Genomic DNA, 17625 nt, shown 5'->3' with positions numbered 1-17625 from the left:
TTTTACAGTAGCAATCAGCTTTGATCTTTTGATTTCTTTCTAGCCATGGTTCTTTGCTAAGTGAGCCAGCTTCCTGAGCCCTGGTACCCAGATTTCCCACATCTTGGGGAACAAGACTGATGGAATCTGGCTTCTTTGCACACTGTTGTTTGTGACCCAGGACCCCCTACCTTCTCTCCTTTCCCTGGAGAAAGGAGACTCTAAGAGGAACGCTGCTCGCACAGGAGCATATGGGCTCCAGTGACCTGAATGTACATTTGACTCAGTCACAGGCATAGCATTTCCTCTGTCACCTTGCCCTGACTTCCTTCCACCCAGCCCTCCCACCCATCTGTGCACTGCCTGGCAGCTCTTCAGCAAGGAAATTTGCATGATGCAGAAGCAGGAGGGTTCTTAGGGACTGCTCCATTGAGCCATGGTCTGTCCAGCTGTCCCCCGGCTGCTCCTGGCTATGACACTTTCCTTGCTGGCATCCCCAATTATCCCCACATCCCAGCCTGTAAGTATGACTGGGGTGAAGATTTCGGGAGGGTCTGAAGAATTCAGAGTAAGGACCTCAGGTTTTGTGAGATATAAGAACAGGTAAAGGGCAAGGACTGAAAGGAAAGGGTTGTGGTGGGACAGTCAGCCCTGGGGACAATTCTTATTTCTTCATCTGAGTCCTCGTGAGAGCCAATGACACCTACTGTCCTTTAGATAAAGGCCCTGTTGGTCATACTAAGGATTTTAAAAAGGAAAAGGAATGACAAACTTACCAAATTTAGCATTGAGGATAGGACAGAATGTAAGAAAAGTAAGCAGAGCCTAGATTAGTATTTTTTTTTGTTTTTTTGTTTTGTTTTTGGTTCCGATTGTGGGGCCTGAACTCTGGGCCTGGGCGCTGTCCCTCAGCTCTTCAGCTCAAGGCTAGTGCTCTACCACTTGAGCCACAGTGCCACTTTCCGGCTTTTTTCTTTTTGCTTATGTGGTGCTGAGGAATCGAACCCAGGGCCTCATGCATGCAAGGCAAGCACTCTACCACTGAGCCACCTTTTTAAAATCTATTTTCTCTCAGAAAGATATTATCATTCATATCTATATAACCTATCTCTAAACTTACCTCTATCTCTAAGACTAAATCTATTGCTGTAGCTACCTTTATCTAAATGGATGACTTTATCGATATCTAACTCTACATTTTATCCTTACCTTTGAACCTACCTGATTGATTGATTGATTGATTGATTGATTGATTGATTGGGGGAGGGTTCTGGAGTTATTCTAGATTATTTTTCACATAGCCTCATTTCTTTTTTGTCTTGTACAGTGACGTTTCCTCCTTTGCCTCTCTCAGAGCTGAGATTACAGGTGTAGACCACCATAGCTTGCTAATTATTAATTTATTTTTATTGAGACAGGATCTTTATACGTTGCCCAGGCAGCTTTCAGACTCACGTCAGCCCAAGTGATCCTTCGGCCTCCTGCCACCATCAGACCCAGCTTGTACTTGGTATTTTCAGAGAGGAGACAGTAAGCAAGGAAATCATTCCCAGGAACTTGAAACTAAAGGAAGATACTCATTGCTCCCCTCCCTGTGGAGGGACTAATAAGGCCTCCACACAGCCTGGCACTAGCCAGCTCTGCACAGCGTCCCTGCTGGAGCTCTAGTCCTTGCCATCTTCATTAGCCTAGGGGCCCAGGGACAGGTAAATTCAGGAAGGAGCTAAACAAAGCATGTTGACTCCCAGGGTGTGCCTGGTTCCTGGGTCCAGATGAGACTGCAGTCCCTGGTGGGATCTCTGGGGTTGTGTCCCTGGTACCTCCTACTGGAAGCCTGCTTCCCCCTTCTGATACATGCACTCGATGCCTAGCAAAAAGAAGAGCTTCCAAAACACCAAGTCATTCCTGATTTTTCAGGCCAGCCCCAGGTAACCTAGGGAGGAATGTCACCTCTCCTCAGAGGCCTCTCCTCGTGTGTGTGTGTGTGTGTGTGTGTGTGTGTGTGTGTGTGTGTGTGTGTGTGTGTGTGTGTGTGTGTGTGTGTGTGTGTGTGTGTGTGTGTGTAATACCCTTGACCTTTTTTACTCAAGACTGGCACTGTACCACTTGAGCCACAGTTCCACTTCAAGGTTTTTAGTGATTAATTGGAGGTAAGAGTCTCACAGTCTTTCTACCTGGGCTGGCTTCAAAGTTCCATCCTCAGCGCTCAGCCTCTGAGTAATTAGGATTACAGGCATGGGCCACTGGTGCCTGGCTAGAGGCATCTCCTTTGTACTGTTCCAGGAACAAAGTCAGGCTGGAGAGGAACCTCTGCAGCAGCTGGACCGAGACAATGGAGCAGAGGGTAAGTAGATGGGCAGGGAGAGAAGAAAGAGGAAACAGGAAATGGAAGCAGGGAAGGCCAAAGGAAGAACCAGGAGGGACAGAGAGAGAGAGAGGCCCTGCTCTGGGTGGGTCAGACTAGAGCAATGCATTCCCTGTGCCGTACGAGTTTCAGGAAGAGTGACTTCATAAAGCTGTGTCTGAATACTCTTGGCTAGGGCAGAAATTGTCCAGCATTCCATGTGTGTGTGCCTAGACAGGTGATGGGAGAATGCATTTTTGCCCACGCTGCCTATGGGAGGCAAAAGGGACTGGCACAGGGTCTTGCTGCCTCTGCTCCCCAGCAGTACCTTGTGCCCTCTGCTCCTACAGAGTCAGTCTTGGTTTCCATCTATGTACATCTGGAATTTCCAGACAGGATCTGGCCACCAGCCCTCTCCAGGACTCTGGTTCTCCCTGCTGCCTCAGCCTCCTCTTCCCCAAGAACGCTCACTGGCCTCCATCTGACCACAGGTAACAGTGGCGCAGGAAGAGGGCTTGGAGGGAAGGGAGCCCATGCTTCCAGCCCTCTCACTGCCAGCTTGTCTGAGTGAGATGATGCCCTTCCCATTCTATTTCCCTGACTCAACTCCTTCCTCATCTTCCTGCCAACAGACCCCTCCCTTCCTGTTCACCATCCAGTCTTGTCACTTGTGCACAGGACCCAAAAGACAGAGTAGACCAGGCCTTCTCCACCCCTTCACCTGATGCCCCTGCATGGACTCTGCCATTCTACGTATGCCTGAGCTGCAGAGGTGTCCTGATGGGTGGGCATGGCCAAGGCCCCTGGAACTTGTGGAGACTCAACCCTACAGCTGCTTAGGCATCCTTCCATTTCAGGTCCTGTTGCCTGGCTTTGTCAGCCTGTCTGCTTCTAAGTCCCTTTCTCACTGTCACAGAATGTAATGCCAACAGCACAGGGCACAGCCACTGTACTTGTCGCTCTGGCTACCAGTGGAACAACACGGTCTGTTCACAACATGTTCTCTGTGACCACCACCTTCAGCCTTGCAAATGCGTCATCTTCCACCATTCTGTCCCTGGCTACTGCCAGTTGCTGCCACCAGGTGAGGACTGCTGGGAACTGGGAAACTGGCATCCTTGTGTGAAAGCGTTATCTAAAGCAAGACATTTTGTGATTTTTCTCCCAACTGGTCCAAGCCCAGCTGCTCTTCTGGGCAGGCCAAAAAACCAGCCATCATAGCAAACTGTGAGCTAGGGACCTAAGCAATAAGAATAATGAATGGTGTCCCCAGAGACAAAGGGACAAGGGGAGGAAGGACACAGTGACCTTGCTTTTCAGCTCCAGCAGCCCCAAGTTCCTGAGAAGTGATAGGTCAAAAGGCTTCCTTCCTGGATTCCCAATGGGAGGGTCTTCCAGGCAGCATTGCAGTAGCCACACTCACATGCATGTGCATGGAACAACAACAACAAAAACCCGGGGGCACCCGTGGCTCACGCCTGTAATCCTAGCTACTCAGGAGGCTGAGATCTGAGGATCTCGGGTCAAAGCCAGTCTGGGCAGGAAACTCGGTGAGACTCTTATTTCCAATAAACTACTAGAAAACCGGAAGTGGCACTGTGGCTCAAGCGGTAGAGTGCTAGCCTTGAGCTGAAGAGCTGAGGGTCAGTGCCCAGGCCCAGAGTTCAACCCCCATGACTGACAAGACAACAACAACAACAAATAAGCTGGGCATGGAGGGATGGGCTACAGAAGCTATGGAAGGCCAGAACTCCTCCTCCAAGCCTCTGTCTCCTGTTTCCCCACAGTGCCCGGCAAGCTGAGCCTGAGCTCCCCACTGCAGAGGCCTGGCAACACACTCAACCTCATGCTCCTCACGAACCAGCCAGCCACCCACGTGAAGTGGTTCCTGAAGCGCCCAAGGAGCTCTACACCTATCATTCTGCAGTCAGGAACACAGGTGTCCCTGACCTCCAGCCAGGGCCAGGCTGCCCTCAGCATTACCCACATGTCCCACCACTGGGCAGGTAGCCCTATCTATTCCTGTCTACATCTCTCTTCTCTTTCTCTTCCTTTCCCTTCCTCCTCCCTCTTCTCCTTCCCTTCCCTTCCTTTTCCTCTCACCTCTCCCTACTCATTTTCCTATTGATTTATTTATTTTGTCAGTCATGGGGCTTGAACTCTGGGCACTACCCCTCAGCTCTTCAGCTCAAAGCTAGTGCACTACCACTTGAGCCACAGCACCACTTCCAGTTTTCTAGTGGTTTATTGCAGATAAAGAGTCTCACAAGGGGCTGGGAAGGTGGCTCAGTGGTAGAGCGCTTGCCTTGCTTGCATGAGGCTCTGAGTTCAATCCCTCAGCACCACATAAGCAAAAAGAAAAAAGCCGGAAGTGGCACTGTGGCTCAAGTGGTAGAGCGCTAGCCTTGAGCTGAAGAGCTGAGGGACAGCGCCCAGGCCCAGAGTTCAGGCCCCACGACTGGACCAAAAAACAAAAACAAAACAACAACAAAAAAAGAGTCTCACAGAGTTTCCTGCCTGAGCTGGCTTTGAACCATGATCCTCAGGTCTCAGTCTCCTGAGTAGCTAGGACTATAGGTGTGAGCCATCAACGCTCGGCCTTCCTATTTATTTGTATTTATTGTGTCAGTACTGGGGCTTGAACTCCAGGGCCTTGCACTCTTGCTCAGCTTTTTTATTCAAAGCTGGCACTCTACCACTTGAACCACATCTCTACTTCTGGCTTGGGTTTTTGTTGTTGGGTTTTTTTTGCTGATTAATTGATGATAAGAGTCTCACAGACTTTTTCTGCCGAGACTGGCTTCAAACTGCAGTTCTCAGATCTCAGCATCCTAAGTAGCTAGGATTACAGGTGTGAGTCACCAACAGCCAGCTCTTTTTTTAAATTTATTTTTTATTAGCATATATTAGTTGCTAATATTTTAGCATATATTAGTTTTTATTAGCCTATATTAGTTTTTTATATTAGTTGCAGGGGAGGATTTTGTTGTGATAGTCTATAATACGGTTAAAAACACCACTGAAATTTCCACTACAGTCTGGGGACATCTGGACCCTTTCAGGACTTCAGAAGTCCCAGTAGTTGTCCTACGATAGCAAACTGTTATATAGCCATATCACAGCAGGTGAATGCGGAAGAGACACAGTTCTCAGCCAAACATTCATTAAAGAGACATTGCAAAAGTGTAAAACAATGTTTAATTACGTTTTGGTTTGGAAAGTATACTTATTTGTTCATAGATGCACTCCTGTTAACAAAGGAAATGCATAATCTGGAGAATGCTGGAAATATAGCAATTTCAGCTGTGGGCCAGAGGCATGGCTAAAGATACACAGCTTTTACCTATCACTCTCAAAGCCAGGAGTTCAAATTCAAATACCATATTTTAAAAAACAAAAAAGACACCAGGCTCTAGTGGTCCATGCCTGTAATCCTAGCTACTCAGAAAGCTGAGATCTGAGGATTATGGTTCAAAGCCATTCTGGGCAGGAAAGTCCATGAAACTCTTACTTCCAAGTAACCACCAGAAAACCAGAAGTGGTGCTGTGGCTTAAAGTGGTAGAGTACTAGCCTATATCAAAACAACTCAGAAACAGTGCCTAGGCCCTGAGTTCAAGCCCCATGACTGACAAAGAGACAGAGAGGGAGGGGGGGAAGAGAGAGAGAGAGAGAGAGACAGAAAGAAAGAAAGAAAGAAAGAAAGAAAGAAAGAAAGAAAGAAAGAAAGAAAGAAAGAAAGAAAGAAAGAAAGGAAGGAAGGAAGGAAGGAAGGAAGGAAGGAAGAAAGAAAGAAAGAAAGAAAGAAAGAAAGAAAGAAAGAAAGAAAGCAAGCACTGAATTTCAGCTGATAATAGACTGCTGTTTAATCCAGATGTTAAATGACAGGAGATAGCATAGGAATGGAATGTATCATGCTGTGAGCAAAGGTGCTCACCTCATAATTTATGGTCACCAGGTAAGAAGGAAGGGCCTGGAACCTCTTCTTCCTCATACAAGTCCTTGTTGGGGGTAGGAAATATCCTCCAAAAGGGTCACCCTGAGCCCATTCTGGTGGAGAGTAAGCTCTGAGTGACCAGCAGAAGTGGGAATAAAGTAGGAGGACATGAACAGTGGCTTGGGAAGCAGCAGAGATTGTGGGGTGCAAACAGATCTGTGGTAGTACCAATGTGCAAAAGGTATGTGTTTGCAGGTGAGTATCTAAGTGTCTTCGAGGCCCAGGAATTCACGTGGAGGCTGAACCACACAGTAGAAGTGCCCTTGCAGAAGACAGACGTGGCTCAACTTCCAGACCAGCTGTCCGTTTCCTGTGCCACCTCCCCTGGCTTCCAGTTGAGTTGCTGTGTCCCCGCCACAAACTTACTTTACACAGCTGCCTGGAGCCCCATGGAGGGCAGCCAAGGTAGGAGTGAAAGGGCCTAGCTGATCTCCACCAGGTAACCGAGTCTTCACCTTATGGGAGTTTTGGGTGCATGGGTGGGGGGGGGTCCTAAGTCCAACACAATTGTACCTTATCAAGAACAATCCAGTTTGGTTGATATCAATACAACCATGTATACATCCACAGAATCCCACTTAGCTCTTGCAATAAATCCATTGAGATTAGTTTGTTGATAGTCCTCATTTGCCAAGCGAGGAAGGTGACTGTGGAAACTGAGTCCTGGAGCTAGAGACATCCCCTGCCCCACCAGTGCCCGTTGGCAGAGTTCTAATCCTGCTCTGTGATTTGATAGCCACAGCCCACTGTTCTCTTTCCCACTGCTTCATCCACTTTTAAATTTTCTAGATGGACTGAACAGCATGGGGCCTGCTGGGTTCTGCCCTGATGTTCCCTTTTCCCATCTCTCTCACCCTCAGCCTCCTCACACAACACAGCAGGCTCTCAGTGCCTTGTGCTGGCTGTTCAGCACTGCCCAGCAGCAGACACCACATATACCTGTGTCCTGAAGAGCCAGGGCCTGGCTCCTCTCAGTATTCCGGTCTCTGTCACCATCATCCGGGGTAGGTAGTACTTGGGCTGACCTCTCAGCTGCTTGTCCTTCCTCTGTCCTGGGTTATGGGGCTAAGCATCAAGGCCTGCATGGGTTTCTGCCCAAAGGCTCAGGCTCGACCACAGCTGCTAGGTCTAACTCTGATCTCCATTCTTCAGCTGGAGATACCACCTGCCCTGATGACTTTTCAGAAATTGCCTGGAATGTCACCAAGGCCGGCCACATGGCACAGGCCTCGTGTCCTGCAAACAAGAAGGGAGTGGTGAAGAGGCCCTGTGGGCCCAGTGGAACCTGGGGGCCCATCCAGAGCGACTGCACAGACGAGAGGATCCTAGCCTTGTGTGCTAAGGCCAGGGTAAAGCTGTGACCCACAGCCCTCCCTCATAACATGCCCATCCACCCTTCCCTCCCTCAGGACCCACTTGTTGGATCCTTTCCCAAGGCCAGCCCACCACTTACTCGGCTCCTCTGACCTAGCAGAGCCAGGAAGCAGGTGTGGGGCCTCTGCATGGGTCCTAAACCATACACCCATCAACCCATCAAGCATCTGTCATCTCACCTTCCTCCCGCCTGCCCACTCCTCACTCCCTCAGCTGCTTCAGCTCCCCTGGGAGAGAATGCCCTAGTGAGCCTTCCCCTGACAGCCCTTCCTGTTGCCTTGTTTGTCTCAGCTGCTACAGGCAGGCCAGGGCAATCCTGGTGTGGAGGTACCCTGGATCCTGAAACAGCTACAGATGTTGGTGGCGGTAGCAAGCTCACCCTCTGACTTACGGGAACTGCTGAGCACCGTGACAGTACTGGCTGAAGTGGTAGCCAGGGCCAGAGTGCAGCTGAACAGCACTGTCCTGCAGGTGAAACCCCTGAGTCACAGCAGGGGAACACATCCGGGCATTTCACCTATGGGCACTTCTGCTCCTCATGCAGGCCACCCAAAGTAGACCTTTCTAGGGTCCAAGGTGTCTGCTTTGGATCTTTTTCTCCTCTTAGATACCAGTCTCCAAGGCCATGGAGAATGGAGAAAGCCTGACAGTGGGAACATGTGGGAGGTTGGAGGGCAGCAAAGTGTTGGAGACGTGCAAACAGAAATATGTGTACACACACACGTGCGTGTGCACACATACACACACACAAACACATACACACTATGCCTATACAGAGACAAATACACTTGACTGGACCCACCTGGCCTGGCTTACAGGCATTGGTGGGTGACCCATAAACTGCACCTAAAAGAATATTAAGGAGGGTTGGGAATGTGGCTTAGCAGTAGAGTGCTTGCCTAGCATGCATGAAGCCCTGGGTTCAATTCCTCAGTACCAAATCCACAGAAAAAGCTGGAAGTGGTGCTGTGGCTCAAGTGGTAGAGTGCTAGCCTTGAGCGAAAGAAGCTCAGGGACAGTGTCCAGGTCCTGAGTTCAAGGCCCAGGACTGGCAAAAAATAAAAATAAAGGAGCAATGAATGATAGGACATACCTTTTATGTCCAGGGAAGACATATAGCTGCATAGACATGCAAGTGGCTGTCAACTTCAGATCATTTGTGTCCTGTCACTGGACACCATTTCTAGCTTTGTAGATAGAACTGGAGGGGTTAAAGAATTAGACAGGAAAACACTTAGGACCTGGGTGGCCCCAAGGGATGATGGGAGGGGGAGAAGCATCATCAGAAAGAAGGTCTGGGTGTGAATCAGGAAATCACATTGATGACGATGTCTCAGGTGGTTGACTAGGGCTCGCACCCCATTCTTTCTATCCAGAAAGAATGTCTTCCTCTCCATGTGTCTTGCTAATCCTTAGTCTTGCTCTGGAGACGGAAGGGCAGAGGTGGGGTGTGTAAGCTGTGGGGCTGCTGTCTCCACACAGTGGACCCTAGTAGATCAAGCTTGTCTTTGTTGCTACTGCAGGATCTCCTGGTAACTACAGACAAAGTTCTAGACATGAACACCAGCGCTCTGGTTCCCTTGTGGTCCCTGGCTCAGGCCCAGAAGCCCTCGATGGCATCCGATTTCTTGCTGGCTGTGGAGATGCTGGTACGCAGTCTGTGCCCACAAGATCACCCCTTTTTCTTCAACTCATCCAATGTGCTGCTGCAGAGCCATCACTTTGGGCCTCCATTTCCTGATGACTACCAAATCTCCTTCTCCACGTGGCCCCTCCTTCAGGCACAGATTTCCAGACACTCATTGGCTCCACTGATTCATGCTGCAACCAACATCAGCATTACTAGCTTAGTGCTGCAGAAACTAGACCATTTTCTGCCCCCAAATTATGGACCAGGGCTGAAAGACTCTCCGTACCGTACCCCTGGTCTGGTCCTTGTCATCTCCATCATGGCAGATGGTGAAGCTTTCACCAAGGCAGAAGTCATCATGGACTTTGGGGACCCAGATAGCACCCTGCACTGTGTCTTCTGGGACCACCATCTCTTTCAGGGTAATGGGGGCTGGTCAGAAAAAGGGTGCCAAGCAAAAGCAAACAGTGCCAGCCCCACCGCACGGTGCATCTGCAAGCATCTTACCTCCTTCTCCATCCTTATGTCTCGAAACATTGTTCCAGAAAGTCCCATCCTGGAGCTGCTCACTAAGATGGGCTTGGGAGCTTCCATACTGGCACTGCTTGTGTGCCTTAGTGTGTACAGGCTGGTGTGGAGAGCTGTGGTGAGGAACAAAGTTGCCTTCTTCCGCCACACTGCCCTGTTCAACATGGTGATCTGCTTGCTGGTCGCAGACACTTGCTTTCTTGGAGACACATTGTTTCATCTAGAATTCTGCAGCCCACTCTGTTTGGCCTCTACATTCCTGTGTCATTATTTCTATCTGGCTACCTTTTTCTGGATGCTGACGCAGTCCCTGATGTTGGCTCATCAGTTGCTTTTTGTCTTTCATCATCTGTCCAAGCACATAGTTCTCTTCATGATGGTGACCACTGGATACTTGTGCCCACTGGGGTTTGCAGGTGTTGCCCTGGGCCTCTACCTGCCTCAAGGGCTGTACCTGTGGGAGGGGAGATGCTGGTTGAATGTAAAGGGAGTAGGATTGTACACCTTCGCTGGGCCAGTGCTGGCCATAGTGGGTGTGAATGGGATAGTACTAGCTATAGTTGTGCTGAAGTTGCTGAGACCTTCGCTGTCAGAGGGACCTCCAGTGGAGAAGCACCAAGCTCTTCTGGGGGTACTGAAAGCCTTGCTCATTCTCACACCCATCTTCGGCCTTACCTGGGGATTTGGTATAGCCATTATATTAGAGGAAGTCTCCGTAGTTCCTCATTACATCTTCACCGTTCTCAACACCCTCCAGGTAGGTGATGGTTGACTTTCATTACTGATCATTTCTCGAGGATGTAACAGGGTAGAACACACACACACACACACACACACACACACACACACACACACACACACACACACACACACACACACACACACACACACACACACACACACACACACACACACACACACACAACCACCACCACCACCAACAAAAGGACATAGGCTCAGGAATTCTAGAAGGCTTAGGTATAGATTCCAGTTCCTCCACTGCCTACCTGGATCACTTTGGACAAACTATATAACCTCTCTAAGCTTCTGTTTTTTGTTTTGGGGTTTGTCTTTTTTTTGTTTCTCATGGAGCTTGAATTCTGGGCCTGGGCACTGTCCCTCAGCTCTTCAGCTCAAGCAAGCACTCTACCACTTGAGCCACAGTGCCACTTCCAGTTTTCTGGTGATTTATTAGAGATAAGAGTTTCATGGACTTTCCTGCTTGGGCTGGCTTTGAACTTCAGATCCTGAGATCCTCAGATCTCAGCCTCCTGAGTAGCTAGGATAACAGGCATGAGCCAACGCCCGGCTAAACTTCCATTTTTTTAATTTGTAAAATAGTACCTGATTTTGCTCTTAAAGTCAGAAAATGGTCGGGACCTAGTCTCTGTGTATGTTGTGTAGGAGGTATGCCAATATTGGGACTTTAGCCTGGGTGCTATACCTTAGCTTTTTTGCTCAAGCCTAGTGTTCTACCACTTGAGCCACAGCTCTACTTCTAGATTTTTGGTGCTTCATTTAAAAGAGTCTTACAGGTTTTCCTGCTTGGGCTGGTTTCAAACCTCAGTCCTCAGATCTCAATCACCTGAGTAGTTAGGATTACAGGCTTGAGCCACCAGGGCCCCCAAGAACCCAATCTTTTGATATCCTCCTTATTAACTGTAACAATTTTTTTAAAAAGTACCTGGAGTGAATTCTAGGCTTTGAGGGTGCTAATGTATAGAAAAACGGAGCTAGAAGCTTCAGGACATGGATTAGACCAAAGACCCAAAGCTGAAAAGAAGTGGAGAGGGAGCCACTTGATTTGGGTTGGTTTTTCCTTCACTTGACCTGTGATTCCCCATGTCTCAACTTCACAGGGTGTCTTCATCTTAGTGTTCGGTTGCCTCTCAGACAAGAAGGTGAGTCCACTCAAGCTTTCCCCTAGCTGCCTGGCAGTCTGAAGTGCAGGATCTAGCTGGCATAACTGGGGTACTTACCTCTCCTGCAGGTACAAGAGGCTTTACGCAAACACTTCTGTCGTACTCGGTTCCCCAATTCTGCCATCACCCTGGTGAGTGTTTGCTTCAAAATCTCAGCAGCTCAGGTATTCCCTAGTGTTCCTCAGAGATGTGCACAGGTAGGCATAACTAGAAGGGTTTTTTTAGAATGAGCAGGTTTCAGGTTCAAGATGTCCATAACTATGAAGAGACAGGCCAGCCAGAGCAGTCCGAACTGGTTTCCTAGGTTCCTGACTTCAATCTGAATGTCTGATGATGCTCTTGTCTGTGGTTTCCCTCATCTAAACTCAGGCCAGCATCTGAAGACAAAGGATAGATTGTTAGTCATGGGACCGATGTAGCTGCCCCTTTCTTGGGGATGACCAAAGAAAGCCCAGGAGGAGGGCAAGTGTGATGGTCAAAATGGATGCACCCTCTTCATGTAGGGGCTGACTGTAATAATGATCACCTGTAACTGGGCCTTTCCATGTCTTCCTAGACCACCAATGAAACTTCTATCTGGAACACAACAAAGGTAGAAGTGAAAAAGAGGTGAGTCAGCTTTCTCAGAAACAGCACGGAGTGAGGCTGGTGTGAAAAGGCCCTTCCCTCCCAGCCAGGTTCTTGTCAATAGCTCCTCTTCACAGACCCAGTCCACAAAGAGTAGCTGTTTCTACATGGGCCTCAGAGGAAAAGGCATATCAACAAACCTGGGCCAAACTCACTGAAAATCCCTCTTCATACTACCAAGTTGTAAACTATCCTGAGAGACCTTTGACTTAAATGAAGTGCCTGCTGGGCTTGGTGTCTAAATGGGGAAGGGCAGCCTGCAGAACTTGGGCAAGGTGTTCTGTCACTAGTCCCAATCCTGAGTGAGTTTTTCCACAGAAAAGGCAGACACTTCAGGGTGAACCACATAGCCACCTGTTCCTTCCCCCACTCCCCCACCAAAGAAATGAGAACCTGGGGAATCTGCCCCAGGAGCCCTTCTTCTCTCTCACAGCCCAGCCCCCGGATAAGGCAGGCTTTTATTGCTTTGTCATACTGGTTTCTCTTGCAGCTCACTTCTCCCCATCCCTCAATTCCCAAGCAAGAATAGCATGAAAACCCAGCTAAAGCTACCTAAGGATCTAGAATAAGTCTGCCTTTGTGGCAAAGTGTTCAAAATAATTGCAAACAAAACTGTCTGCCACATTTTAACTTACCTACAGTACATATTACAGGTAGAGTGGGTAAAAATGATTTCAACTATGCAGTGACTTGTTATTTCTTTTTGAATTAGGAAGGAAAGATGAACAATTGACAGAAACTGCTTATCTTACAAACATTGGAGGATGAAACTGTCTCTTTTCAAGGTTTAGGAAAAGTCAAACTTAATTGGCTTCTCTTTAATTTTTTAAAAATCAATATAAGTTTTATGCATGCATAAAAGGGGACTGATACAAGCACATTTGAAAAGAACTTCATTATCATTTTTTTTCTGTATCATACTGAACTTGAACTCAGGCCTTGGACTTGCTAGACAAGTGTTCTACCACATGAGTCATAACCCAGTCCTCATTACAAATTTTTTGTTTTTGTTGGTCACAGGGCTTGAACTCTGGGCCTAGGAGATGTCCCTCAGCTCTTCAGCTCAAGGTGAACACCCTACCACTTGAGCCACAGCGCCACCTCCAGTTTTCTGGTGGTTACTTAGAGATACGTGTCTCACGGACATTTCTGCCCAGGCTGGCTTTGAACTACCGTCCTCAGATCTCAGCCTCCTGAGTAGCTAGGATTACAGGTGTCAGCTACTGGTACCTGGTTTATAAATTTTTTTAATGGGGAGAAAAGTACCACTGTCTGACAGCACTTAAAGAAAACAAAGTATGAGTAGTGACTGGTTTTTGTTTAGTTGTCTATTTTAGTTCTTGGACACAGGTTCTTGCTAGATAGCCCAAGCTGGCCTCAAAATTGAAATCCTCCTGTTTCAGCCTTCCAAGTGCTGGGATTATAGAAAAAAAGTGAACCACCATGTCTGGCTACAAGCACTGACTTCTAAAAGTGACAGGATCAGGCTAAGACTAGATATGGAGAGGTAAAGTTTAAGGAGTTTTCAGAAGATGGAGGAAACTGGTTGAATTAACCAAATTACAAAAGAAAATGAGAGGCTTCTGTGAAAATGTTGAGCTATATCAATGACTTAGATCTGATTCAGACTTTTTGAATTATATAGTCTATGGATATTTTTATAAAATGGGATGGGAACGATTTCTGTCAAAATAAAAATGAATATGCTATCACATGCCATGGAAAATATTGTTTTTATAAATATTTCATCTTCACTTAATTTGTATGCATATTTCAGTTGTGAATAAAGTGGTCCAAGCATTTCTATAACTGGATTCAATTATGCTTTCAAGTGGAACATACTAACTAGAGTCATTGTGATGTTTCTATGCCTCATAGTTGTTCCAGACTCTGAGAGGCCAGAGCTGTAAAGGCAGACAGGTCTTATGGCTCAGTATCAAGAGAACCACCTACTTTTTTTTTTAAATAAAAATGAGACTGGGAGTGAGGGAAGGAGTGACACTGTCCAAAAAGAAATGTACTCATTACCTGACTTATGTAACTGTAGCCCCTCTGTACATCGCCTTTATGATAACAATTTTAAAAAACTAAAATTAAAGAAAAAAAAGAGACAGAGTTCTCCAGTACTTCTCTACTTTATTAGGGTTGACCAACATGGTATTCTTGTATCTAAACATTTAAAATTTTCAGTGATGTTTAGATTATGAATTAGTTTTCTATAATTAATGTAGGCACATTGGTTTGTATTTTAAAGAAAATAATTATCTTTAGGACGAAGGAACAAGTGTACAATTTGCAAATGTTACAAAGATGGTTCCAAATGTCAGCTACCCCTTTTCCAAACTGCGACCCACTCATTTAGTGTCCAATGACAAGAGATCAAAAACAGCTGTTTAACATATCTGTGTGATATTCTTGTAAGTTAGAAATCCCTGAAAGAACAGTAAGCTGTGATTACTGGAAAGCTCAGAACACTGGCAAGGCTTAATTACAAAGTATTTAACAGAAGGCCACAAATGTCATTTTCCTATGAGGAGCTAGGAACTACAGGTGTCACTTAGTAATGCATTGAAACGGCATTGCCCAGTGTGAGTGCTGCACAGAAACCAGGTCTCCTCTTCTAGACCGATCACTTTGGATAAGCTTCTACTATCATAGCATGGCCCTGCAAAAGAAAAGAAGTTCAGTTAGAGCAATGAGAGGTAAGAAGCCAGCCAGGCCAGAGGCCAGTGGTCAAAGTATCGCCTTTGGAAAGAAATGCACAGATCACCTGATGTGGAAGAAATAGTTGTATTATCAAGGCTCATAGAATTCACCAACATTATAGACCATGATAAAGACAATTTGCCTTCTGATGGTTAAAATGTGTTTGTGACTTTAAGTACCACTATCTCACAACACAGTGAAATTTGTGAAATTTATGTAATCACTTAATCTCAATAAAAATTATTTTTAAAAAGTTTAGGGGAAAAAAAAGAACGTATAGACTTTGCAGTCTGATTCTGGCTCTGCCATTCAACTACAGTGTGCTCATGGAAAGTTACAAGCTGGCTGGGCATTGGTGGTGTATGCCTGTAATCCTAAACTACTCAGGAGGTTAAGATCTGAGGATCATGGTTCAAAGCCAGCTCAGGCAGAAAAGTCCATGAGATTCTTATCTCCAATTAACCACCAGAAAAACCAAGTGGCACTGTGGCTCAAAGTAGAAGAGCTTTATTTAGCCTTGAGTGAAAAAGCTCAGGGAGATCTCCCAGGCCCTGAGTTCAAGCCCGAGGGGGGGGGGGGGGAGAGAGAGAGAGAGAGAGAGAGAGAGAGAGAGAGAGAGAGAGAGAGAGAGAGAGAGAGAGAGAGAGAGAGAGAGAGAGAGAGAGAGAGAGAGAGGAAGGAAAGAAGGAAGATAAAGAAAAACAAGAGTTATGAGCTAGTTAGAACCTCAATTTTTCTCTTAAAATAGGGCTCATGATGCCCACTTCAAAAGATCTGTGGGGAAAAAAAAGGTTTGTGGACACTGAATCAGATAGCATACAGTATATATACACATACCTATATTGGTATATAAACACCAAAAAATATACATGGATACATACATGCCTAGATTGTCTATTAGCATGATTTCTGAAAGAGGCTCTATAAAGATTGTTATCACCATCATCTTGTATGGTGCTAAGAAATCAAGTCCAGGTACAACAAAACTAGCAGGACTTAACAAAGAACTCCCACTCATCTGGTCGAACCACTACTAAATATCCCCATGCTGCTGATCACATGTATGGTGTATAACATGTATACACTGTTATATGTTATAGACTGTGATAGACAATTTGCTCCGGAAAGTTAGAATGAACTTGTGACTTTAAATGAGCATCATTATTCCACAATACTGTGAAATTCGGGAAATTATGTAATCACTTAATCACAATCAAAAAAAAAAAAAAAAAGAACCTCGGGGAAGGTAGGGGAGGGAAGGGATGGTAGGGGGAAAACAATGGAGGGGGTAACAATGCTCAATAGGAAGTGTACTCATTACCTTGCTCATGTAACTGTAACCCTCTGTATAGCATCTTTACAATAAAAAAAAAAAAAAAAGAAAAAACTCAGGGATAGCACCAAGGCCCTGAGCTCAAACCCTAGTCCACCACTGTGTGTGTGTGTCGGGGGGGGAGGGGGGGAAGAAGGGGGCATGTTTTATGCTGTTTCCCAGCAATTGCATAAGCCATTATTTTTAAAAAACAATCTTACAAGCCCAACATGGATCAGGCAGCTCAGCCTCAAGTCCATGTCCATGGCTCCAGAGCCAGCAGTCACCATGCTGAGTAAATAACATGGGCTGTGTTTATATTATTATCTGTGTAATACATAGGAGGCTCCAAAAAAAAAAAAAAAAAAAGAAATCAAGTCCAGGGCCTCATGTATGCTATGCAATACTCTCACTGAATCATATTCTCAGCTCCCAAATTAAGGCTTCAAAAAGTTAAGTCATTCATCCAAATCTCAAAGCCAGGATCAGAAACAGGTCTAGGTCACTCTAAAATCTAGGCTCTACCCCTCTTCAGTAATGGCCACAAGTTACACCAGTGATCTGAGTGGTCATAAAGACAGTGCTATGTACTCACAGAGTGCAGTGCTAGGTACTAGTTCCACTCTGATTTAAACTAGTATAGACATTTACAATTTCATGAGTCTAAATCCTATCTGATAACCACAATCATTTTAACCTTTAAACTTCCAGAAAACAACCGGCTTCTAAGTTCAGTTAAATTCCCACCAATACTATTAAGAAACTATTATTCATGGGGGAGTAGGGATAAGGGGAAATGATAGAGGGGGAATTTGATCAGGGCACATTTTATGCAAGTATAGAAATATCACAATGAACCTCCACTCCATACAACCCATATATGCCAATAAAATGTGGTTTTTTCCCTTAAAAAAAAAAAGACAAACTATTACTTATAAGGCACCAAGTTGAACACTGTGTAAGTTTAAAGATTTGCTACCTGGTCTCTATCCTCAAGCTAGTATACACTGTAGTTCAAAACAAGCAGTTAAGTATAAGACTAAGCAAACAAAAACATCAAGGATGGAAAGAACAGACTGACTTGGAAGTTATCCTACAGTGTTCAGACTGATGGTGCTTCTGCAATGCTGATTATGGCAGAGGACAAAGCTCTGGCCCTGGGTTATAAGCCAAAAGCATATCTGAGGTAAAGTAAATGCTCCAGTGGA

The 17625-nt window shown here is 46.2% G+C and overlaps 2 protein-coding genes across 3 annotated transcripts in view; one reads left to right on the top strand and one right to left on the bottom strand.

Moving 5' to 3' along the window:
* The first annotated feature begins 415 nt into the window (after positions 1 to 415).
* Adgrf3 (adhesion G protein-coupled receptor F3) lies at positions 416 to 12515 on the top strand. The gene is made up of 13 exons (XM_070024989.1): positions 416 to 499; positions 2263 to 2323; positions 2674 to 2814; positions 3240 to 3407; positions 4111 to 4329; positions 6514 to 6723; positions 7179 to 7322; positions 7471 to 7667; positions 7984 to 8163; positions 9216 to 10607; positions 11710 to 11751; positions 11841 to 11903; positions 12329 to 12515. The coding sequence occupies exons 1-13, from the start codon at positions 416 to 418 to the stop codon at positions 12383 to 12385; spliced, it is 2958 nt and encodes a 985-aa protein (XP_069881090.1). The 3' UTR covers positions 12386 to 12515.
* A 2000-nt stretch (positions 12516 to 14515) lies between these two features.
* Positions 14516 to 17625, bottom strand: part of Hadhb (hydroxyacyl-CoA dehydrogenase trifunctional multienzyme complex subunit beta) — a 34793-nt gene continuing 31683 nt past the window's right edge. For both annotated transcript variants that reach the window (XM_070025170.1, XM_070025171.1), the window contains exon 16: positions 14516 to 15064. In XM_070025170.1, the coding sequence (XP_069881271.1) occupies positions 15029 to 15064 (36 nt within the window). In that variant the 3' untranslated portion in view covers positions 14516 to 15028. The remainder of the gene's footprint in view (positions 15065 to 17625) is intronic.

The sequence above is a fragment of the Dipodomys merriami genome, unplaced genomic scaffold, assembly GCF_024711535.1.
Source record: "Dipodomys merriami isolate MVZ:Mamm:240054 unplaced genomic scaffold, mDipMer1.0.p SCAF_17, whole genome shotgun sequence".
Lineage (NCBI taxonomy): Eukaryota > Metazoa > Chordata > Mammalia > Rodentia > Heteromyidae > Dipodomys > Dipodomys merriami.
This window is presented reverse-complemented; position numbering and strand designations above follow the sequence as displayed.